Source organism: Urocitellus parryii, chromosome 3 (genome assembly GCF_045843805.1).
Source record: "Urocitellus parryii isolate mUroPar1 chromosome 3, mUroPar1.hap1, whole genome shotgun sequence".
In the NCBI taxonomy this organism is placed as follows: domain Eukaryota; kingdom Metazoa; phylum Chordata; class Mammalia; order Rodentia; family Sciuridae; genus Urocitellus; species Urocitellus parryii.
Window position 1 is genome coordinate 190265627 of NC_135533.1, and position 26544 is coordinate 190292170.

At 40.5% G+C, this 26544-nt stretch overlaps 1 protein-coding gene across 1 annotated transcript in view; it reads right to left on the reverse strand.

Annotated features, from left to right (window-relative positions):
* The window catches only part of Susd5 (sushi domain containing 5), a 54726-nt gene that overhangs the window by 22473 nt on the left and 5709 nt on the right, over positions 1-26544 (reverse strand). Inside the window, exons 2-3 of the mRNA XM_026405515.2 lie at positions 18448-18625; positions 15513-15631 (exon numbers count right to left, since the gene is read on the reverse strand). Coding sequence (XP_026261300.2) covers positions 15513-15631; positions 18448-18625 — 297 coding nt within the window. The remainder of the gene's footprint in view (positions 1-15512; positions 15632-18447; positions 18626-26544) is intronic.

The following is a 26544-nucleotide window of genomic DNA, read 5'->3' on the forward strand; positions in this document are numbered from 1 at the left end:
CCAAAAGTGTTTTGTTAATTCACCTGGATTTTCTATATAGACAATTATGTTATCTGTAGACAAAAAGCTATTTTAGTTCTTCCTCCTCAGTACCTTTTGTTTCCTTATGGTATTAGCTGCAACTTCCAGTATGATGTTCAAAACAGTGGTGAGAGGGAACCTCCTTGCCTTATTCCTGATCTTAATGTCACCAGAAAGAATGACATTAGCTGTAGGGTTTCATTTTTTTTTCTTTCTTTCACATGTTTTTGGGGAGGGTACCAGGAATGCTTAGTTACTGAGACATTTCCCAGTCTTTTTTTCCCCTAAGTTTTTAAAATATAGTTGTAAATAGACAGCATGCCTTTATTTTATTTATTTATTTTAATGTGGTGCTGAACCCAGTGCTTCACACATGCTAGGCAAATGCTCTGCCACTGAGCTATAGCCCCAGTCCTCTCCAGCCCTTTTTATTTTTTATTTTATTTTGGCACAGAGTCTCGCTAAATTGCTTAGTGCCTTGCTAATTTGCTAAGGCTGGTCTCGAACTTGCAGATTCTCCAGCCTCAGCCTTTGGAGCTGCTGAGATTACAGGCATGCACCACCACACCTGGCAACTACCGGGTTTTTATAGATGTTCTTTACTGAATTAAGGAAGTTGCCCTCTATTTCTGTATTAATGAAGGGTTGTTTTTGTTTTTTAAATCATGAATTGGTGTTGAGTCTGATTAGATGCTTTTTCTGCATCAATATGATTATGTAATTTGTCTTCAATAGTTTGTTGATGTGATGGATTACATTCATTGATTTATTAATGTGAAGTCAGACCTGCATACTTGAGGTAAATCCCACTTGGTCAGGGTTTATAATTCTTTGTATACATTGTTGGATTAAACTTGCTACTATTTTGTTGAAGATTTTCACATCTATGTTCATAAGATATATTGGTCTGGGGCTGGGATTGTGGCTCAGTGGTAGAGCACTTGCCTAGCATGTGTGAGGCACTGTGTTCGATCCTAAGCACCACATAAAAAAAAAATAAATAAAACAAAATTATTTTTAAAAAAGATATGTTGGTCTGTAGTTTTCTTTTAATATTTTCATCTGGTTTTGGTATTAGAGTACTACTGGCCTCACAGAATATGTATGAAAGTATTCCTTCTGCTCTTAACTTCTGGAAACATATTAAAGAGAATTAGCATAATTTCATCCTTAAATCTTTGGATCCATAAAAGCCAAACATGCACTCTGTTTTGGAAGGTATCAATTACTGATTCAATTTGTTTAACAGATATAGGCCTATTCAGAGTATCTATTTTTTTCTGAATTAGTTTTATCTTATTTTATTTACTTATGTATTTTTAAATTTTTTTTAGTTGTTGATAGACCTTTATTTTTATTTATTTATATGCGGTACTGAGAATCAAACCCAGTGCCTCACACATGCCAAACAAGTGCGTTATGGCTGGGCCACAGCCCCAGCCCCAATTTATTTTTGATGATTCTAGGGATTAAATCCGGGAGCGCATGTACAACTGAGCCACATTTCCTAGTCCTTTTTATTTTTTTATTTTGAGACAAGGTCTCACTAAGTTGCTGAGGCAGGCCTTCAACTTGCAATCTTCCTGCCTCAACCTCCTGAATCTCTGGGATTACAGGGCCTGAATTAGTTTAAGCAGATTGTGTCTCTTAAGAAATTGGTCCATTTCATCCACATTATCAAAGTTGAGGGCACAGAGTCATTCATAACATACTTTCATTGTTCTTTTAGTGTTCGTGGTGTCTATATTGACATTACATCTTTCATTTTTGATAACAAGTCTTGTTTTCTTTTCTCTCCTTTTTATTAACTTGGCTAGAAGTTTATCAATGTTATCGATCTCTTCAAAGAAGCAGCTTTTGGTCTTGCTGCTTTTCTCTATTCTTTTCCTATTTTTAATATCATTGACTTTTGCTCTATTTTTTTATTTGCCTTTTCCTCTGCTTACTTTGGATTTAATTTGCTCTTCTTCTTTGAACTTCCTAAGGCAGGGGCTTTTATTAGCGACTCTTGATCTTCTTTCTTTCCAATATATGCATTCAATGCTGTAGATTCCAGCAATGCTTTGCACAGATTTTGACAAGTTGTATTTTATTCCCATTTAGTTAATCTATTTAAATTTTTTCTTTTAAGTTTTTTTGACGACACATTATTTAGAAGTGTATTGTTTATTCTCTCTCTGCTTCCTAATTGCTATATCCTGAGCTGCTTTCCTCCTCCACACTTTTCCGCCATGATGTTCTGCCTCACCTCAGACTCACAGCCATGGAGTTGACCTTCTATGGACTAAGACCTAGGAAACCAGGCGCACCAGATAAACCTTCCCTTCTCTTAAAACAAAAGTGTATTGTTTATTCTTCAACTATTGGGGGATTTTCCAATTCTCTTTCCATTTTTTGAATTTCTAAATTGTGATCTGAGAGCAGACATGATGATTTCTATTCTTTGAAGTTTACTAATGTTGAGAATTTATGGCCCAGAATGTGGTATATCTTATGGGATTGTCCCATGTGAGGTTGAGGAGAATGTGTAATCTGTGATTTGATCAAGTAGCCTCTGGAGGCCAATTACATCTGATTGATTGATGGTGCTGATGATTTCAACTATGCAGTTACTGCTCTGCCTGCTGCATTTGCCCATTTTGATAGAGAGGCATTAAAGTCTCTAGCCATAATAATGTATTCATGTTTCTCCTTGCAAGTCTCATCAGTTATTTTCTCACATATTTTGATGCTCCATTGTTAGGCACATATTAAGTGTATGTTTCCTTTTTTTTTTCCTTCATAACTTTCCTTGCTCTAAAGTCTGCTCTGAAAACAATATCCCTACTCCAACTCTCTTCTGATTGGTATTAGCATGGTATATATTTCTCCATTCCTTTACTTTAAACATATATGTCTCTATATTTAAAGTGGGTTTCTTGTAAACAACATCTAGTTGGGTCTTGTTGCTTCTATATACTATGATGATATCTGAATTTTAATTGGTGTATCTAGACCACTGTCATTTAAAGTGATTATTTAAATAGTTGAACTAATATCTACCATAGTTGTTACTGTCTTCTATTTGTTAACCTTGTTGTTTGTTCCTATTTTTGTCTTCCACACTTTTCTGCCTTTCGTGGGTTTTTGTTTGTTTACTTTGTGCCAAGGATTGAGCCCAGGGGCGCATAACCACTGAGCCCGATCACCAGCCATTTTTTATTTTTTATTTTGAGACAAAGTCTCACTAAGTTGCATAGGGTTCGATAAGTTACGGAGGCTGGCTTTGAACTTGCAATCTCCTACCTCAGCCTTCCACTGGGATCACCGGCATGTGCCATTGCTCCTGGACCTTTTGTGGTTTTAGTTGAACATCCTGTGATCCTATTTTCTCTCTTAGCATATCAATTTTACTTTTTTTTTCTTCTTAGTGATCACCCTAGAGTTTGCAACATACATTCACAAATAAATCAAGTCTACTTTTGTTTTTTTTTGAGACAGGGTCTTGCTATATTGTTCAGGCTGACCTTGAACTCCTGGATGCAAGTGATCATCCTGCCTTAGCCTCCCAGAGTCGCTGGGATTACAGGCATGCACCGCTGCACTTGGTCCCAAGAATACCTTCAAATAACACCGTACTTCTTCCCAAGTGGTACATAGACCTTATTATAGCCAATTATTACTAATTTCCCCACCTGTCCCTTGTATCAACGCTGTCATTCATTTCACTTATACATAAACACATGCGCACGAGCACCCATGCGCACGAGCACCCTTGCGCGCACGCGCGCGCGCACACACACACACACACACACACAATCTTGTTGCTATTATTGTTACAAACTGATTAGTTGGATCAATTAAGAATGTGAAAAATAAAAGTTTTAATTTTATTTTCAGTTATTCATCCTGATACTCTTTGTTTACACAGATCCAAATTTCTGACCCATATCATTTTACTTCTTCAGGAACTCCACTTTAACATTTCTTGCCAGGCAGGATTACTTGCTACAAATACCTTCCATTTTTTGTGGTCTAACCGATTATTTTTCCTTCACTTTTGAAGAGTATTGTGCAGAGTGTACAATCCTAGGTTGGTGTTTGTGCTTTTTTTTTTTTTTCTTCTTCTCAACACTTGAATCATTTCACTATGCTCTCCTTGCTTGTTGGCTTGTTGAGGAGAGATCAGATCTTATTCTTACTTACTCCTCTATAGGTGAGGTGGTTTTCCCCTTCTAGATTATTTCAAGATTTTTTTTTTCTTTATCTTCCATTTTTTGTAGAGTGTGCGAAGGATATGTCAATGTGTAGGTTTTGTTTGGTTTTCCCTTTCTCTCTCTCTCTCTTTTTTTTTTTTTTTTTTTTTTTGCATTTATCTTGCTTGGTGTTCTCTGAGCTCCCTGAATTTGTGGTTTGTTGTCTGACATTAATTTGGGGGAAATTCTCAGTCTATCATTGTTTCAAATATTGCTTCATTCTTTTCCTCCTTCCTTCTCTTCTGGTGTTCCACTTTTTGAGGTGCCCCACAATTTTTGGATATTCTGTTCTGGTTTATTTTTCAGTCTTTTTTTTTTCTTTTTTGCTTTTTAGTGTTATTACTATCATATCCTCAAGCTCAGAGTTTCTTTCCTTAGCCTTGTCCACTCTACTAATTACCCCAGGGGAGGCCATCTTCATTTCTGTTATAGTTCTTTTTCCTTCTCCTTAGCATTTTTCTTTAATTCTTTCCTAGCATCTCCACCTCTCTGCTTACATTATGCATCTGTTCTTGCATCTACTTTTTCTGTGAATGTTCTTAGCATAGTCATCAGAATATTTTGAAAAAAAACAACTCCCTGATCTGATAATTCCAACATCCCTGCCACATCTGAATCTGGTTCTGGTGCCTGCTCCGTCTCTTCGAACTGCTTTTTTTGCCTTTCAGCATGCCGTGTACCTTTTGGTGGACAGTGGACATGATGTACTGGGTAAAAGAAACTGCAGCAAATAGACAGGAGTAAAGTAATGGTACGCTCTGCGGGGAGAGGAAGCATGTTAATAAAGTCCTACGATTTGATCTCAGTCGCTTGGTGAGCCTGAGCCCCTAGACCATGACATTTACCATTGCTTCTCACTTTTATTTCCTTCCATACAGGTGGGAAAGAATGACCAGCATGGCCTAGAATTGGGTATTCGCCTTCTCCCAGGTTGGTTAGGCTTTGAAGAAACACTAGCAGATTAGGTTCTGGTAAAGCCATTTCTCCTTGAGGGCAGGACCTGTGAAAAAACAGAATGCTCTGTTCTATTTCCAAATTGTTCCTTTTCTCTTCTTCCTGCCAGAAAGGACAAGGGAATTTTTCTCTGGTATTCTTGATGAGGACTTGGTAGAGTTTCTGGAGTTAAAACTTCTCAAAGCATCCCCCCTGCCCAACCCCACTACAAATGGCCTCCTGGCATGAATCCACAGACCCGTCCACACTGACCCTCCAGTAATTTGTGATTCTCCTACCCCACTGCTGGTTCCCTGGAGGTTTCTGCCATTGGGTTTCTGCTTCAGTATCTCATCATTCTCTATATCTGCCTCTCTCCAGATTGGGGGGGCAGTGTTATGCCCTGTGATCTCGCTTCTCTAATGGATTTAAAAAGAGTTGCTTATCTGTCAGTCTGTTGTGCTTACCAGGACAGTATGGTGCTTCTAAAACACTTAGGTGCTGGGCTAGAAGTCAGAAAGTGGTTTTCGGTTTGGTTTTCCATGTCCCTTCTGTAGTTTACCTCCAGCTTTGAAAGGCTACATTGCAGTACACATTCTTTAACCTTCAGACAGACATTGATGTTGATTCTGATTTTTCACCATAATAAACAATGCTACCATGAACAGTCTCCTATGTACACTTTTTTTACATTGCTTATTTCTTTAGGATAAACTTATAGATGTGGAAGTGTTGCACCAAATTGTTAGAGTGACTTTTTTGTTTTTTCAAAAGAGAAGTTTCTTTGTTTGTTTATTTGTTTGTTTTTGTTTTTGAGACAGGGTCTTTCTATGTTGAGCAGGCTGGTCTCAAACTTGTAACCCTCCTGCCTCAGCTTCTTGAGTAGCTGAAAGGAGAGGCTTGTGCCACCATACCTGGCTGAGGAAATAATTTTTCATTCAGATTTCCTCTTCTAATTTTACAAGTTGCTTTCCTTTAGTCCTTAGGCAGACAAATTACCTAATAAGGACCCTGCTTAAAAGGAGATATGCTGAGAAAATATGAAAATAGAAAAGACAACTTGTGCTCTTAAGTGACCCCACTTGCCCTAACAGCTTGTAGTCTGGGTAGCACTTTTTCAAAGAGACTCAAAACCATGCACATTCTTTAATATGAGAGAAATTTTGCATGTAAAAAGATGGTGGGATATAAAATACATATCCCATAGCACAGAAAACTGTCTTCATTTTGTCCAAAACCACCTTGTTTGGATTTCATCTTTATGGTAAGAAGGGATAAAGAGTCATCCATAAGTTGCCACAAATCTAGAGACACCCTCAATATTGGGGCAAGGTGGGGATATCATCCCAATGTACCTTCTGAAGGACAAACTACTCCCATTAGCCTCTATCAACTCAGACTAATGGGATTCCAGCTAGTATCTAGGGACAGAAGGTTCATTCTTTCTCTCCTCCATGCTCAGCTGCCTATGGCTCACCTGAGGGTACTCCTCTTTTCTCCTCCTTCAGGATCTAACTCTGGGAGAATGGAGGCTCTTTATCAAACTCTATCAAAGAACAAATACTTGCCGTCTCACATAGTTCTATATATAAAACATAACACCAGTTCCTTGGAAGGAAAATCCAGGAGCAGGGCAATTGTTCTGAAAATAAAGAGGAACCTCAGGTCAAATCCACAGCCCAGACTCTTGAGGATCTCCTTTTTCATAGTTAATTTCCAGATTGACAAGGGCTAGAATCTGGTTCAGGAAAACCACAATCAGGCTCCTGAGAGTCTGGGTACACAAGCCATATGTTTCTGGATTTCCCACAAATGTTCAAATCAGGAAACACACTGCTTCTGAGCTGGTGTGATTCAGGAGCTCCAGGACAACAGTTTCATGCATTAACACAACCAAGTGTATGCCAAAAACACCACTCACACCCAGGTGCAGCTTGAATTAGTCTCTTTCACTAACCTTCTCATCTTGAACCTCACAAGAGAGTTACCAAAAACAGCTTGGCTATACACTTGAACCCACTTCTCCTCTCTAGGGAAATGGACACTTGATAAATTGACTAGTTTTATGCTACTTTTCAATTATTTTGTAGGTAGGGACTTGGTTTGTGGATTCCTTAGGTCTTACAGCAGGGTTTCAATAGTGTCAACATCAATTTCTATTCTTTTCTATTCCAAGGAAAGATTTCATAAAAGATCTTTGTCAAGCAAATGTGCACTAGTAATATCAAGTAAGTGTGTACTAGTGAACACATGGTTTGTCTCATTTTTCAATTTAAAAGGGCATCTACTGCCAGTTAGAGCTTCTGATGACCAGAGTTTCCACTGAGTTTAAAACTCAAATGAAGACAGGAGCATTTATCTTGAGAAACTGTAAGACTCCAGCCTGCAAGCCCCGTTACTATTTCACAAACCAAAGATGTGGAAATTGGGATACAAAGGTTTGACCTTTTCTTCATTCTTTGGTGTTACCTGAACTGTGTGACAAAGTTGTCTTTAAGCCAAGTGTAGTGGTGCACACCTGTAATCCCAGCTACTTGGGCAGCTGAGTCAAGAGGATCAAAAGTTAAGATCAGGGCTGGGGCTGTAGCTCAGGGGTGGAGCGCTTGCCTAGCATGTGTGAGGCATTGGGTTGGATCCTCAGCACCACATTTTAAAAAATAAATAAATAAAGGCTAGCTGTTAATCTACAACTATAAAAGAGATTTTTTTTTTTAAAGTTAAGATCAGCCTGGGCAACTTAGCAAAACCCTGTTGTTGTTGTTTTTAAAAACAAACAAACCTGTGATTGCAGAACTCCTGGTACCAAGTGAGCCATGATTATTCCATAACATAATACCAACGAAAATAATGTGATCTGTGAATTTGTTTAGGTGTGATGAATTTGCTTATTGTTATTCAGTAAAATTCCAACAGTATGGAAAGACCTAAATGTTTCCAGTCTATGTTAATGGTATAACTCACTATGACATAGTTGTTTGGGTTTATAGCTTGTTTGTTAATTTAACATTATATCGTGCAATTCTCCCCTGTTGACAATTAGTTGTATTGTTTGAATTTATTTGTAAATGACTACAGATTCTTATATAAATGTACCATAATGGACCCCCTATGGTCAGACACTAACTTTGTTTTCCTTTTTCCCCTATAAAATAATGAACACATTTGCACTAAAGGAGTTTTGTACTAAAGGAGTTTGTACTAAAGGAGTTCAGGAAACCCACCCTCCACCCCCACCAGGAGTAAGGTAATGAACACCAGAGTGTATTTTTAGGACCATGAAAGGGAGAGAGATGTTATGCTGGCTAAAGAGACAAGGAACAACAGCTTGAGAATATGCATCAAATATTTTCTAAACAGTTTCAAGTGGTTTTATTTGTTCTAACTCCTTACAACAATCCCCTCTTTTTTTGAAATGCTGATGCCTTTTGCTCCTCTTTTAACTCTCCGATTGCCTGGTTTCCCAACAGGCTGGTAGGGTACTAGTAGGTATTATTGACCAGCTCTGCAGGAAGGGCAGAGCCTGCTGGGGATGGCTGGAGGAATGGCTGTTGTAAGATGATGGGCAGCGTGGGATGCAGCCCACAATAGACATGACCTTGATGCAGTGTCTGGCACACAGTTCTCAACTTTGGGCCGTGTTTACATGGGGGGTCAGTAGGATTGGGGCCCCCACTGTGGAGTGGCCCAGCCCACCTCCCCTGACCCTCCATGTAGCCCTTGGAGCTGTCCCCTTCAGCACTCAGGTTCTTCCCCACACAGCTCATTTTCACCAAGGAGAGATGAGCAACAGAGGACTGGGGAATCTACATTATTACAAAGCATAAACAAAAGAGCAGCTGGATATTGGAGGCCCCTAGCAAATACCGGGGAAGGACCCAACTCCATGTGAAGAGAGCTGCTCCCCTACTGGGGTTTTGCTGTGCCTCGAGGGCTGCTTGCTAGCACAAGCCCCACGGAGGGCCAAGAAAGCAGCTGGCTCCCATGGGCTTTAGGGTCAGAAGTTTGCACATCCTGATCTCTTTCTAGCTCTGGCTTTGGGCAACTGATAACTACCTGAGCCTGTGCAAGTCACTGGCAGGATTCAGACTACTAATAAAAATAGTTCTGATAAATAGTCAGAGTGAGCGTGTGGTCTTTGCTCTAACTGGAGCACACCTTGCCCTGGGCTTTCTGTCTTCCCCCAGAACTCTGAGTCACACAGAGTCCCTTTCTAGGACTGTTTCTAAGCAAGTGACCCTTGCAGGTCCAGAGGTTGCAGTGGAACAGCACAGAGGAAAGTAGCTCAAGTCTGTGCTCAGAGGCCACCAGGACCCCCCATGGTACAAGAGAGCTTGAGAACAAAGTCACTGCTGGTGCATCCATTTCTTCTTTTTTTTTTGGGGGGGGATGATTACCAGGGATTGAACTCAGAGGCATTCAACCACTAAGCCACATCCCCTAGCCCTATTTTGTATTTTACTTAGAGACAGGGTCTCCCCGAGTTGCTTAGTGCCTTGCTGTTGCTGAGGCTGGCTTTGAACTAGGGATCCTCCTACCTCAGCCTCCTGAGCCACTGGGATTACAGGTGTGCGCCACCATGCCCTGCTTGGTGCATCCATTTCTGGGGGCTGTACATGTGATTACAGGGTGGGGCTCTGGACCTCTCACATTCACCATGTGAAAAACACACCACGACTCCCTGAACACACTGACCCGTCCAAAGTGCAGCTTCAGCTCTTCTGAGCAACACAGAAGTGGAGAAGTCCGTCCTGGTCGTTGGGGCCCACAGGCCCAGATTACAAAGACATCACAGAGATGTCTGCCCCAAGGGCCAAAAGACCCCTTGGCAACATTTCTCTGGCTGCCCTTGGCATTTCTGGGAACTGGGTGTTTGTGTGTCAGGACTGGCCTAACCCATATTTTTGTAGTGGAAAGCCTCAGTCCTGACACCCATCCAAGCCTGGTATGTGGGTGGCAAGGGAGGGGACTTCACTGGTTCTTGCAATGGAGATTATTTGGGCTGCCTTCTGCAGCCACATCAGACCTGCCCAGCAGCTACTGGAGCCCCCAGGGCTGTTCTGAACCTGGCACCTCTCCAGGAGCGTGGGTACCAGGGCTCATGTAGACCTAGTCTCTCTAGAGCCAGTGGGCTCTTTAAACTCCTAGCCTTGCCTTCTCCTATTTTTTTTTTTTTTGGTTTTTAATGTCCTGTACTCTCTTTCATACTCATTATTCCCATGAAAGAAAATCTTACAAGTTCCATCTCAAATGCCACTGCCTCAGAAAGTCTCCCTAGTTATCTTTCTTTTTTTTGTGTGTGTGTGTAATGAAAACATATTCATTTCTCAGATATCCCAATATACTGCCAACTCAAAGGTGGGGACAAGTCCTCTGTCTATCATCTGTCTGAAGCACCTGCAAGTATAAGCACTGGACTTTGCATGACCCTGGACAACTAAATAAACAAACGATCAACACCAAGTCAGTGATAATGAGCTCAGTCTGACATACTTCCTTGGGAGACCCTGAACTAAATATGTTTTATCAGCTATTCTACACAGTGCGATTAACTGGTTCCAGTCCCATGGTCACTGGACAATTCCCCCAAAGCTACTCATGAGACACAGGGCCACCTCTAGGTAGACCTGGGAATTGGCTACTCTCAAAAATTCCTGTTTACTCTCCAAGACAGGTAAGCACTCAGCTCTCTTCTTGTTGACATAAAGGAAGGGAAACTGGGGTGGAAGAGCACAACTGGAATCCCAGTGACTCAGGAGGCTGAGGCAGGAGGGTCGAAAGTTTGAAGCCATCCCTCAGCAACTTAGTGAGACCCTATCTCAAAATAAAAAACAAAAAGGACTAGGAAGGTAGCTCAGTGGTGAAGCACCCCCTGATACAATCCCCAGTGCTGGAAAAATAAAATAAACTCAAGGAAGGCAATGATCCATTCTCGTTTTTAAGGGAAGTACCCGCAACTCTGAAGTATGCAGCCCTGAGAAGGTCAGGATGGCTGGTGGGGAAGCGGGGCACAGCCAGCCCTGGCTCAGTGTGGACTCACAGAAGCACACAGAATGGAGCCTGGTGGTGCCACAGACAGAAGGTGAGAGGGAACTGGAAGCCTCCAGACCCCAAGCCACGGACCCCACCGACAAGCTGCCAAGAGAAGCAAAGCAAGAAAACCCAAGTGGAGTCGACTTATTTCATCAGCATCCAGCTGGTTAAAAATAACTTCACTTATTAGTCTAAGTGAGATCACCACAGGGCTGGAAATTCACTGTCAGTGAAACAAAAATACTGAAAGGAAAATGAGAGACGTCTACGTTGGTGATGCACTTTATTTCAATCAAGAAGCACGGGAGCAGGGGCCTGGGCTGTGGCTCAGTGGTGGAGCGTTAGCCTAGCACGTGTGACGCACTGGGTTCCATTCTCAGCACCACATAAAAGAAATAAATAAATAAGCACAGGAGGAAGCTGACCTAACGTTCCACAGGCCCCATGCTCCTTCTGGGCTCTTCCCGAGGCAGATGTCTGCCATTCTGAGAGTCAGCACCCTCGTCTGTCTTGACCAAGGCAAGCAGCAGCACGGTGCTCAGTACCATCAAGCATCATTCGGAAAGAAGCAACCTTTGAAGAAGTATGGCCCTGGGCTTGTGCTCGGCTGGACCCAACCAATGGCCTGTTCACCTGGGTCTGCACCAAGACCCTGCACCTTCCTGCAGTGACAGATTTCCCTTGTTGACTACTGTCAACAAAGACCCTATGAGGAAAGAAGTGAATCCTCTGAGAAGAGTGGAGGGTATGGGGAACTGTTTTCCTCCTAAAGGAGGAAAGAAGAGGGGGAGGGAGAGAATTCTCTTTGAGTGACTGTGGGGAGTCCGTCCTGCTCTTGTAGAGAGCCTAATCCCTCCTCAGGATGCATGGCTCACCTAAGGCCTCCTTAACAACTAGGCCCCCCAGGACCAAGACTCCAGGCTTCCCCTTACAGGCCCTGCCTGTGCAGCCCTCCTGACTGGGTGGTGAGGGAGGCCTGGCTGGGCTCAGGCAAACTGCTGCAGGACACAGAGCCCCGGAGGAACCTGACCACAGGAACCCCACGCTGCGCCTGCTGTGTTAAAATGGAGCCCGTCTTCAGGCACGTGGACAGGCGTCATGACAGCCACCGCACATACATTATCTGAAGCATCTTCTGCCTCACAGGGGAGGGAGCTCAGGGAGCCTCAAAGCCATTGCCAGCATCGATCCTCTGCCTCTCAGATACACGTAGACCATCTGCTGCTGGGCTGCTGGTGACCTGCCCTTGCTGTGCTTGGGCCTCAGCAACGCCCCCAGTTTCACTTCACAGGTTGGCTCACCACATCTCACAGGGTTGGGTTGTTTTTTTTTTTGCAGTGTTTTTTATGGTTATCAGTTGTAACTGTTGTTACTGCTATTATTGTTGCTACTGAAGAAGTACATTGATCATTTGATTTTTTTGAAAAATTTTTAATTTCAAAGTTATGGAAAATTTGTAAGAATGAAGAACTTTCATATACCTTTTATTTACTAATTTACCAATGTGAATTAATTTTGCCCCCTTTGCTTTATAATTCTCTTTTCTCTCTCTCTCTCTCTCTCTCTCTCTCTCTCTATATATATATATATATATATATATATACACACACACACACATATACACTCAAACATACATATATACATATCTATGTACATATATGTAAGTATATACATGTACATAAATATATATACATATGTATCTGTATTTATAATTCTGTTTTATTTTGTTTGCCGTGCTGGGGATCAAACGCATGGCCTTGGGCACGAGTTGAGTGATCTACCACCGAGCTTTATCCCCAGTCCTCTATGATTATTTTATGAACCATTTGAGAGTAAGTTGTAGATACTATGGCCCTTTGCTCCTAAAAACTTTAGTGTGCATTTCCTAAGAACAAGAACATTCTTTTACATAACTGCAGGACATTGACTAAAATCAGGAAATTTAAACATCGATACCACACTATTATTTAATTCATAATTCAGAGTCAAATGTCATCAGCTATAGCTATTTTTTTTCCTCCTGGTCCACAATATAACCCAGAGTCACACATTTCATTTTGTGGTCAAATCTTTTCATTCTATTTTAATCTAGAACAATTGCTAGCCTTTCTTTTTCTTCTAACATTTTTTTTTTAAAAGAGTAAGGTGCTCCTCAGTTTGAGTCCGGCTTGGGTTTCCTCATGATTAGATTCGAGTTATACATTTTTGGCAGGAATACCACCAAATCAATGCAACACATCAGGAGGCACAAGACATTGCTTTGTCCATGACTCAGATTTGCAGTCACTATCGTGGCTTTGATCTTCACACCCTGTACGACATGAATGGACATTTCCTATCTTTGGTTGCATGTATTGAGATTATGGGCAAAAGGGGCACACACTTACAGTCACACAACTTGTGATGGGCTGTGCGGTAGAAATCCCGGGCTAGCCTGTTGCATGATGAGGAGCATATGGACCAGATCCTCCCCTCACCCTAGCCAACAGCCAGCCAAATCCTAGAAGCAAGGCTACCTGTCAAACAGCAGCTGACCATAGATTCATAAGTGAGCCCAGCTGATGGTAACAAAAGAGCAACATAAATTGATGGTCCACAAAATTGTGAGCTAAATATGTCATTTTAAGATATTGCATTTTATGGTGGTATGTTACCTTACAAAAGCTAAATGATAGCTCTTATTTATTAGGGGAAAGAGACAGGACTCTTTCACTTGAGATCACAGAAGAAACAAGGTTATCCTGCTTTTCTTCTAGCTCTCTCCTATCTCCTTCAGGGATCTGATGCTCCACCTATGTTTGGGATTCAAAAAATCATTTAAAAAATTTTTAAAATTTGTTCTAATTAGTTATTACATGACAGTAGAATGCATTTTGACACACTGCAAAGGATCATTTTATTTATGTGATTTTTAAAAAATCACAGATTCTTGCTCTCCCTGGGTCTTTCCAAAACAAAGATACATCTCTTGATTGTTTGATTAGACAGATCAAGAGTCTCTCACAACACTCTTCAATAAAAATCAGTACCTGAAGAACCTTCCTGAACAGAGACCCCATAGCAAAGGAGAAGCCTATCATTACCAAACCTGTGGCAAACATCTTCCAGGGCCTTAGGGGTTCACTATGGCTCTCACACTGACCAACTCCTCTGACCTCTTCCCTAGAGGTGAGGATTTGGTGCATCTGGGATACAGCCTGAGGACTTGTGTTTTTAACAAGTTTATCTGGTATTTCTGATGATCACAGAAGTTAAAGAAATCCTGCATTATTAAAGTAGTTCTCAACGTAGGGTGCACATTAAAATCACTGGGGTGGTTTCAAAGAAAGCTCAATGCCCAGAACATTGACATCAGAATTTCTAGGTCTGGCACCCAGGCATCAGTATTTTTGAAAAAAATACTTCCCAGATGAGTCCAGTATATTCAGTCAAGCAGAACCTGTGCTGATTTCCATGACTGATGATTAAGAAGTTGGCTTTTTCTCCACTCACATGAATAGTCCCCTTCAACGGCATGTGTTTCTGATAATGAAGGTGTACTTATTTTGGTGCACATGAAATGCTGCCCTGGAGACTTCTTTCTGGTTTTCTCTCCACCACTCAGCTGACTTTCCAGACTGAAGGTGGATTTTCCTTCCTAAGAGCACTTTCCTAAATCCCATAAATTTCCTTTTTTGGGAATGATAATTTTCTTTTCTTTTCAGTGTGCTGTTCACTGTGGAGACAGACTGAAGAGCAAGCTGTGAGCATGAACAACTGTAGCAGATGCTGCTGAGGCTCTGCTGTTATTCCACAGAGACATGGATCATTCCTATGCACAGGGACTCCTGATGGGCAACTATGCCTCTGTTGAAGGGCATCGAGCATGCTAGGTAAAAACTCTACCTCTTCTCTATGCAAATGAATAAACCAGAAGAGCCTGGGAATTTACATTTCCTGAAGCAGCCTTTCACCAATGATTGACAGATGGGGTATAAATACCCTAGCTCCCTCACCCAATCAGGGAAACCATGAATATGTAACATCATTGCAGAGGTTCATTGAGAGACTGGGCCAAAGCTACTCCACCTCACCACTACTGTGAATTTTGCTTAATATTGCACCAAATTACCATCTACCCTTTCCTGTCTAATTTTTCACTGACCTATTGGCTTTTCTTTGGAAGACTTCAAAATTTCTTTGTAAGGCTTTAGAGAAACCATATCTCAAGGCCTTCCTCTCCAGAACCCAACCTAAGACAGCAACCGACAAGATCACCCAGTTCAAGACCTTTACAAAGATGGTAGCACTGACCTTCATTCTTAATACAAAGGGCATTGTACATGCCACCAGGAACTGGGTTGCTCTCAATTCTCACATCGATAGCTTTCATGATTTGCTGTTCACCACTCCCTTTGCTACACACAGTTGTCCTGAAACAAAGAAGGCACAGGGTTAGGAGGACTTCTCTGTGTTGACAAAAAATGGGAATGAACAATTCTTTTCTGCTATTAGTTCTGAATCAGCAGAGATTTTTGTGATTCATGAGCTTTGGCTGAAAGCATCAATATAGAAACATTCTCCCTAAACAAAGGTCTACATTCAGGTAGACAGGTGGTGCCTGAGTTGAAGTCATAGGTGTTGATTCAAGTTTCAGAAGCAAAACATTGGTGATATTTTCGAATATGTTTAGTTTTGACTTCATAAAATTCTGTTCTCTGCTTTTTTCAAATTTAGTAAGGTAAAGTATTAGTTCATAAACCTATAGCTTTTCTCATTTTCTTACATAAACATTTAATGCATTATATTTCCCTCTAGGTATAGCTTTAGTAACACTTCATGAGTCTGGATATGTTTTTGATATTATTCAATTCTAAATATGTGCCAATTTCCATTATAATCTATTTTTGTCCCATATTTCCTTGACTTATTAAAATTTAATATTACTTTTACTCCCTCCGCCAATAATATGTAGCATTAACTGCATGATGTATAATGTAATACCATGTATTATTAATATGTATGTATTAATTTGCTTCAAATATTGCCACATATACTATTTTTTTAGTGTGCAGTATTATCACTGCTTTATATAATTACATAATTTTAATCTGCCCACATATTAACTTATTCCATTCATTCTTTTTCATATCTCCAGACTTCCACCTGCAATTATTTTCCTCCTGCCTGAAGAACACCCTTTAGTGGTTTTTGTTTGTATGTTTGTTTGTTGGTGCTGGGGATTGAAACCAAGGCCTCGGCACATTAGGCAAGTACTCTACCACTGAGCTACACCATCAGCCTTCTTCCGTGTTTCTTTTAGTGAAGGTTGAGTGTAATGAATTCTCTTGTCTTTTATCTATCTTACAATGTCTATTTCGTCTTTATAACTGAAAGATATTTCACTGGATATATAGAATTCTAGGTTGACAGTGATTTTCTTTCAGCACTTTAAAGTTACCAATCAATCATCTTTGGATTTTGTCAGTTTGTTATTGTTCCTTTGAAGATGATCTTTCTTTTTCTTCATATTTGATCCTTACCAATCTTTCAATGATATGCCTAGTTTCTCTCTCTCTCTCTCTCTCTCTCTCTCTCCTTCTCTTTCTCTCTGTTAGCAGCACTGGGGATAAAACCCAAGGCATCAAGCATGCTAGGCAAAAACTCTACCACTGAGCTACATATCCAGCCCATGGATTTCTTTTCATTTGTCCTACTCAGACTTCACAGGTTTTCTTGAATCTGTGCCTTGATGTTTTTCTTCAGTTGTGGATCATTCTTATATTATTCTTATTCCATTTCTTTAATTTTTCCTTTTATAGTTCGAATTATACGCATCTTGTTTGACTTTTACCTTTTCCTCTACACTTTTCACTCTTTTTCCGCTGTTATTTATTATAAATATCTTCCTCTTTTTAACCACCTATTAGAGATTCATTTATTAGATGAAATTTGTTATATTTATCCTCATTAAGTTTAGTTTTATATTTTTCTAGAGCTTCCATTTGGTTATTTTTATAGTTTCCCATCTTCTGCCAAAATTGCCTTCTTGCCTTCTAAATCTTTGAACATTTTAAGGATAGTTACTATAAAGTCTATAGCTACCAATGCTTATATTTAGATATCTGGAGCCGTTGAATTCAAGTATTATTCAATCCAAATTTGTGGCTTTCAAGTATTTGATGGTTTGCTGCTGCTTCTCAGAGGGCCTGTGTCCAATTTACTGTACTGTGTACTGTGTCCAGTTTACTCTTATTCCTGAGGTACATCCCAGGAAAGTACAACCCAAAGCAAAAAGACTCACTGGAAGGGGCTGGGATTGTAGATCAGTGGTAGAGCGCTGGCTTAGCACATGTGAGACACTGGTTTCAATCCTCTGCACCACATAAAAATAAATAAATATTGTGTAAAAAAGAAATCTTCTAAAAAAAAAAAAAGACTCACTGGACCTCCTCCACAGAATTTTAATTTAAATCTCAATCCTCCTAGTCCATCAGGCTACCAAGAATGCTACTCAAGCCAGGTGCAATGGCGCATGCCTGTAATCCCAGTGACTTGGCCATTGGATTTGATCCCCAACACTATTAAAAAAAATGTAAACCTCCATCCATCCCATGTTCCTACACATATGCAAATGATTAAGACTATATACCAGGGCTGGGGATATAGCTCAGTTGGTAGAGTGCCTGCCTTGAATGCACAAGGCCCTAGGTTCAATCCCCAGCACCACCAAAAAAAAAAAGAAAAAAGAGAGACTATATACAAACATGTACTAGTTTTGTCACTTGAAGAGAAAATTCAAAATAACAAAGTCAGGGATTAAAAAAAAAAACAACCTGTGACTTAACTCCAGAATTCATATGAGAATTCAAAACAAGAACATCCTGAAAGCCACTTCCCATAGCTCTTTGCCTATCCTAGTGCCTCCAGAGAACTTTTTTTTTTTTTTTTTTTTGGCAGGGGATATTAGGGATAAAACCCAGGGGTACTTTACCATTGAACTACCTCCCCATTACTTTTTCTAATTTATTTATTATCTGAGGTATTAAATTTATCTACTTTATTTTCACTATGTTGCTGAGGTTGACCTCAAATTTATAATCCTCCTGCCTCAGCCTCTTGCGTCTCTGGGATGACATGAGTGCACCACCACATCTGGCTAGAGAACAATTATTGAGCCCCCCTGTAAGACTTGATCAGACCTCTGGGGTGAGTGCAAAGGAGGGTTTTCCCCAGCTGTCCAACTTACCCAAGGGTGCCATCTGCCAGCCAGCCTGTGGTGCACACCGCCAAGGTGCAATCCTGGACCACTCTCCGCAGCTCTTCCGAAGACACCAGGTGAGCTCCCCTGGTCTTACAGGAAAGCCGAGCTGTCTCCAGGTCCAGGCCCTGAGAACCATTCTGAGACTCTAGCACAAAGAGCTTCCCTGTGTGGGTATAAGCACAAACATGGGGAATCTAAGAGCCATGGGAATTTAATCTCAGCAAACTCACTGGCAGACGCTGGTCACCACTGTAGCTTCCCAACTGACTGAGACCCAAATGCAGCTACCTCCATTGTACACTGTTTCTGGGACCAGGTGATAACAATTACACTATTTTTTTTTTAGTGTTTACTGATGGTATTTATTTATTCTTCAGCTGGTTCATATTATTTGCCTTATTTTACTTTTATTGGTATATATTAATTATACAGCATAGTGGGTTTAATTTTGACATATCCATATATGCATATAATTTGATGTTTCATTCCCCAACACCTCCCCTTTCTTTCATCCCTCACCCTGATTCTCTTTCTCTACACAAATCATCTCCCTTCTGCATTCATGATGTTCTTTCCACCCCCTCTAGCTTCAACATATGAAAGAAAACATGCAATACTTGTTTTTCTGAGTTTGGCTGATTTATTTTAACATGGTGTTCTTTAGTTCCATCCATTTTTCCCTCAGATGACATAATTTCATTCTGCTTTATGGCTGAATAATACTCCATTATGTGTGTGTGTGTGTGATATTTTCTTTATTTATTCATCTGTTGATGGACACCTAGGCCAATTCCATCACTTGGCTATTGTGAATTGTGCCACCATTAATAGGTATGCATGTATCTCTGAAGTAGGCTGACTTTGATTTTTTTGGATAAACACTGAGTAGTGATATAGCAGGATCATATGGTAATTCTATTTTTACTTTTAGTTTTGAGACAAAGTCTCACTAAGTTGCCCACATTGTCCTTGAACTTGATTCCTATTCCCTCAGGCCCTCAAGGAACTTGGATTACAGGTGTGGCCACCATGCTTGGGTCTATTTTTATTTTTTAATTTTTTTCAGGAAACTTATAGGATGTTTTTGTTCATTTTTGTCTTTTTAGTTTTTTTTTTTTTTTTTCAGGGTCTTGCTATGTTGCCCAGACAGGTCTCCAACACAAGGCCCTCAAATGAACCAATATGCCTGGCTTGCTCTTGTATTCTTTTTTTTTTTCTTTTTTTTTAAATTAATTTATTTATTTTTTTATTGGTCGTTCATAACATTACATAGTTCTTAATACATCATATTACACGGTTGATTCACGTGGATTATGAACTCCCGCTTTTACCCCGTATACAAATTGCTGTATCACATCAGTTTCCCTTCCATTGATTGACATATTGCCTTTCTAGTGTCTGATGTATTCTGCTGTCTGTCCTATTCTCTACTATCCCCCCTCCCCTCCCCTCCCCTCCCCTCCCCTTTTCTCTCTCTACCCCTTCTACTGTAAATCATTTCTTCCATTTGTATTATCTTGTCTTGCCCCTCCTTTCCTCTTATATGACATTTTGTATAACCCTGAGGATCGCCTTCCATTTCCATGCAATTTCCCTTCTCACTCCCTTTCCCTCCCACCTCTCATCCCTATTTAATGTAAATCTTCTTCTCAAGCTCTTCGTCCCTACCCTGTCCTTGTTTACTCCCCTTATATCAAAGGAGTCATTTGGTATTTGTTTTTTAAAGATTGACTAGCTTCACTTAGCATAATCTGCTCTAATGCCATCCATTTCCCTCCAAATTCTATGATTTTGTCATTTTTTAATGCAGAGTAATACTCCATAGTATATAAATGCCACATTTTTTTTATCCATTCATCTATTGAAGGGCATCTAGGCTGGTTCCACAGTCTTGCTATTGTGAATTGAGCTGCTATGAACATCGATGTAGCAGTGTCCCTGTAGCATGCTCTTGTTAGGGCTTTAGGGAATAGACCGAGAAGGGGAATAGCTGGGTCAAATGGTGGTTCCATTCCCAGCTTTCCAAGAAATCTCCATACTGCTTTCCAAATTGGCTGCACCAATTTGCAGTCCCACCAGCAATGAACAAGAGTGCCCTTTTCCCCGCATCCTCTCCAGCACTTATTGTTGTTTGACTTCCTAATGGCTGCCAGTCTTACTGGAGTGAGATGGTATCTTAGGGTAGTTTTGATTTGCATTTCTCTGACTGCTAGCGATGGTGAGCATTTTTTCATGTACTTGTTGATTGATTGTATGTCCTCCTCTGAGAAGTGTCTGTTCAGGTCCTTGGCCCATTTATTGATTGGGTTATTTGTTATCTTATTGTCTAATTTTTTGAGTTCTTTGTATATTCTGGTTATTAGGGCTCTATCTGAAGTGTGTGGAGTAAAGATTTGTTCCCAGGATGTAGGCTCCCTGTTTATCTCTCTTATTGTTTCTTTTGCTGAGAAAAAACTTTTTAGTTTGAGTAAGTCCCATTTGTTGATTCTATTTGTTAACTCTAGCGCTATGGGTGTCCTATTGAGGAATTTGGAGCCCGATCCCACAGCGTGTAGATCATAACCAACTTTTTCTTCTATCAGATGCCATGTCTCTGATTTAATATCAAGCTCCTTGATCCATTTTGAGTTAACTTTTGTGCACGGCGAGAGATAGGGATTCAGATTCATTTTGGTGCAAATGGATTTCCAGTTTTCCCAGCACCATTTGTTGAAGATGCTATCCTTCCTCCATTGCATGCTTTTAGCCCCTTTATCAAAAATAAGATAGTTGTAGTTTTGTGGATTGGTTACTGTGTCCTCTATTCTGTACCATTGGTCCACCCGCCTGTTTTGGTACCAGTACCATGCTGTTTTTGTTACTATTGCTCTGTAGTATAGTTTGAAGTCTGGTATCACTATACCGCCTGATTCACACTTCCTGCTTAGTATTGTTTTTGCTATTCTGGGTCTTTTATTATTCCATATGAATTTCATGATTCTTTTATCGATTTCTACAAGATATGCTGTTGGGATTTTGATTGGCATTGCATTGAACTTATATAGGACTTTTGGTAATATCGCCATTTTGATGATGTTAGTTCTGCCTATCCATGAGCAGGGTATATTTTTCCATCTTCTAAGGTCTTCTTCTATGTCTTTCTTTAGGGTTCTGTAATTTTCATTGTATAAATCTTTCACCTCTTTTGTTAGGTTGATTCCCAAGTATTTTATTTTTTGGGGGGATATTGTGAATGGAGTAGTTGTCCTCATTTCCATTTCAGAGGATTTGTCGCTGATATACAGGAATGCCTTTGATTTATGCGTGTTGATCTTATATCCTGCCACTTTGCTGAATTCATTTATTAGCTCTAAAAGCTTCTTTGTAGACCCTTTTGGGTCTGCTAGGTATAGAATCATATCATCTGCAAATAGTGATAATTTAAGTTCTTCTTTTCCTATTTTTATGCCTTTAATTTCTTTCGTCTGCCTAATTGCTCTGGCCAGTGTTTCGAGGACTATGTTGAACAGAAGTGGTGAGAGAGGGCATCCCTGTCTTGTACCAGATCTTAGAGGGAATGCCTTCAATTTTTCTCCATTCAGAATGATGCTGGCCTGTGGCTTATCATAGATTGCTTTTACAATGTTGAGGTATGATCCAGTTATCCCTAATTTTTCTAGAGTTTTGAACATAAAGGGATGCTGTACTTTGTCGAAAGCTTTTTCTGCATCTATCGAGATGATCATATGGTTCTTATTTTTAAGTCTATTGATGTGGTGGATAACATTTATTGATTTCCGTATATTGAACCAACCTTGCATACCAGGGATGAATCCTACTTGATCATGGTGTATAATTTTTTTGATATGTATTTGAATCCGATTCGCCAGAATTTTATTGAGGATTTTTGCATCAAGGTTCATTAGAGATATTGGTCTGTAGTTTTCTTTCTTTGAAGTGTCTTTGTCTGGTTTCGGAATCAGGGTGATGTTGGCCTCGTAGAACGAATTTGGAAGTTCTCCCTCTTTTTCTATTTCCTGAAATAGCTTGAAAAGTATTGGTGTTAGTTCCTCTTTAAAGGTTTTGTAAAACTCTGCTGTATACCCATCCGGTCCTGGGCTTTTCTTAGTTGGTAGTCTTTTGATGGTTTCTTCTATTTCCTCTATTGTTATTGGTCTGTTTAGGTTGTCTATGTCCTCCTGACTCAATCTGGGCAGATCATAAGACTTAAGGAATTTATCTATGCCTTCACTATCTTCTATTTTATTGGAGTATAAGGATTCAAAATAATTTCTGATTATCATCTGTATTTCTGAAGTGTCTGTTGTGATATTGCCTTTTTCATCCCGTATGCTAGTAATTTGGGTTCTCTCTCTTCTTCTCTTCGTTAGCATGGCTAAGGGTCTGTCAATTTTATTTATTTTTTCAAAAAACCAACTTTTAGTTTTGTCGATTTTTTCAATTGTTTCTTTTGTTTCAATTTCATTAATTTCAGCTCTGATTTTAATTATTTCTTGCCTTCTACTTCTTTTGCTGTTGTTTTGCTCTTCTTTTTCTAGGATTTTGAGATGAAGTATGAGATCATTTATTTGTTGGTTTTTTCTTTTTTTGAGGAATGAACTCCAAGCAATGAATTTTCCTCTTAGAACTGCTTTCAATGTGTCCCATAGATTCCGATATGTTGTGTCTGTGTTTTCATTTGACTCTAGGAAGTTTTTAATTTCCTCCTTAATGTCTTCTAGAACCCATTGATCATTAAGCAACCTATTGTTCATTCTCCAGGTGATGCTTGATTTTTCCTTCCTTCTTTTATCATTGATTTTCAGTTTCATTCCATTATGATCAGATAAGATGCATGGTATTATCTCTACCCCTTTATATTGTCTAAGAGTTGCCCTGTGACATAATATATGGTCTATTTTTGAGAAGGTTCCATGTGCTGCTGAGAAAAAAGTGTAATTACTTGATGTTGGGTGGTATAGTCTATATATGTCAATTAAGTCTAGGTTATTAATTATGTTATTGAGTTCTATAGTTTCCTTATTTAACTTTTGTTTGGAAGATCTGTCCAGTGGTGAGAGAGGTGTATTAAAGTCTCCCATGATTATTGTATGGTGGTCTATTAGACTCTTGAACTTGAGAAGCGTTTGCTTGATGAACATAGCAGCACCGTTGTTTGGGGCATATATATTTATGATTGTTATGTCTTGTTGGTGTATGGTTCCCTTGAGCAGTATGAAGTGTCCTTCTTTATCCCTTTTGATTAACTTTGGCTTGAAATCTATTTTATTAGATATGAGTATGGACACTCCTGCTTGTTTCCGCAGTCCATATGAGTGGTATGATTTTTCCCACCCTTTCACCTTCAGTCTATGAATATCTTTTCCTATCAGATGTGTCTCCTGTAGGCAGCATATTGTTGGGTCTTGTTTTGTGATCCATTCTACTAGCCTGTGTCTCTTAATTGGTGAGTTTAAGCCATTAACATTTAAGGTTATTATTGAGATATGATTTGTTCTTCCAGCCATATTTGTTTATTGATGTTACTAAACCTGATTTGTTATCCTCTTTGACTACTTTCCCCCCTTTACTGTCCTACCTCCCATTGTTGGTTTTCAATGTTATTTTCCATTTCTTCTTCCTGTAATATTTTGCCAAGGATTTTTTGAAGAGATGGTTTTCTAGCTGCGAATTCTTTTAACTTTTGTTTATCATGGAAGGTTTTAAATTCATCTTCTATCCTGAAGCTTAATTTCACCGGATACACGATTCTTGGTTGGAACCCATTTTCTTTCAGTGTTTGAAATATGTTATTCCAGGATCTTCTAGCTTTCAGAGTCTGTGTTGAGAGATCAGCTGTTATCCTGATTGGTTTACCCCTAAATGTAATCTGCTTTCTTTCTCTTGCAGCTTTTAAAATTCTCTCCTTATTCTGTATGTTGGACATCTTCATTATAATGTGTCTAGGTGTGGATCTCTTATGATTTTGCACCATCGGCGTCCTGTAGGCTTCTAGGATTTGGGATTCTGTCACATTCTTCATGTCTGGGAAGTTTTCTTGTATTATTTCACTGAATAGATTGCTTAATCCTTTGGTTTGGAGCTCTGTGCCTTCCTGTATCCCAATGACTCTTAAGTTTGGTCTTTTGATATTATCCCATAGCTCTTGAATGTTCTGCTCATGGTTTCTTAGTAGACTTGCTGAGCTATCTATGTTCTTTTCAAGTTGAAATACTCTGTCTTCATTGTCTGATGTTCTATCTTCTAAGTGATCCACTCTGCTGGTAGTATTCTCAATTGAGTTTTTAAGTTGGTTTATTGTTTCCTGCATTTCTAGTATTTCTATTTATTTGTTTATTATTACCTCTATCTCCCTGTGAAATTGATCTTTTACTTCCTGGATTTGTTTGTCAATGTGATCTTTCATTGTCTGATTTTGCTGTCTCATGTCTTCCTTGAGACTCCAGATCATCTGAAGCATATATATCCTGAACTCTTTATCTGATATTCCATCTGTTGCAGCTATTACCTCTTCTAAAGTTGAGTTGACCTGCATTGCTTGTGATCCTTTCTTTCCTTGTCTTTTCATACTGCACGCGCTTCTTTCTGCTTGGTGCAACTGTTGTGTTTTTGAAATTTACTAGCCTGAAATCACCTCTTCCGTAACTGAATGAGCTGTGATCAGTAGAACATGGGGATGATTACATCATCTCTCTGAAATGGCGGCTGCTGTCCTCCTCTGTGGTCCGACCAGTGTCTGGAACCAAACTGGACCGCTTCTCTCCTCTGTCTCAAAGCTGAAACTCAGCCCTAAGCGCTGCCAAAGTCCTAGCGCCAAACCGCTAGAGGCCGTTCACAGACTCAGGCCTGCGGGGCCCAGTCCAGCCGCCTCCGTGGCTGGCGGGATTGTGTCCCTGCTCCGCGTTGCTCCAGACCGGCTGGAGGGGGGTGGGGTGGTAGGAGTGTGGATCCTAACGCTGAACCACCAGAGGCAGTTCGCAGACTCAGCCCTGCAGGGCCCAGATCAGCCGCCACCGTGACCGGCGGGATTGTGTCCCTGCTCCGCGTTGCTCCGAACCGGCTGGAGGGGGGTGGGGTGGTAGGAGTGTGGGTCCTAGCTCTGAACCGCCAGAGGCCGTTCACAGACTCAGCCCTGCAGGGCCCAGATCAGCCGCCGCCGTGACCGGCGGGATTGTGTCCCTGATCTGCGTTGCCGAGATTCAGTCGCCTGGGACAAACTGACCCCTCACACAGACTTACTAGTTATCGGCAGGTCTCCTTCCAGTGGAATATTGTTAGAAGATCTTCAGCAGGTCCCATGCAAGTGTATTTATGTGTCTCTCTGATCCTGTTACTGCGGAGGTATAGAAAATGCTGCTTGCTCGCCGGCCGCCATGTTGGATCCCCGGAAAATAATTCTCAGAAAACTGAGAGCTCCGCTGATTTATTTTGCGTGAGAGGTGTTCTTCCTTTAATCCCAGAGGGGTCCTGTTTTTCCAATGGGTGGTGGTGGCAGGGTGTGTTCCTGATTGTTTCAGCACCACCTGGGACTAGAGGGTAATGGAAGTGGTCTTGATCTCTATGAGGACGCGCGTTTCTCCTAAGAACCACGCTGCGGCTCACCATGAGTTTAACCCGATGGTTGTCCGTGTGTGCGTCTTCCCGGGAGTAAGGAGCCGAGTCCTGCTCTTGTATTCTTAAGCAAACAAACAAACAAACAAAAACCCAGCCACTCTGGCCTGTTATCTAGATAAACCTTTCAACTCTTTATTTTAAAAGATGTTTTATAAACACGGTGAGGCAAGGCTCAGCTACTTGGGTTTCCTTGAGGTAGGTCACTGGTGCCCCACGGATTCAGGACTCAGCTCTGTCTCCTTCTGCCTCCCCCATCTTTGGTGACCCACTGCACAACAGGTTGCTTCACTTCCCTCTGTCCCTTGCCTGAGGACATTACCAGGCCCTTCCCACAACAAATTCACTTGCACACACTAAGCTTCTCTCCTACTGGCTAGACAGCGGGGACCATGTGTGCTACATGATGGCTTCCTGCAGCACATCAACATGTGGGTATGCAGCAGGCCTCTAAGAGCGTGTGACTGACAT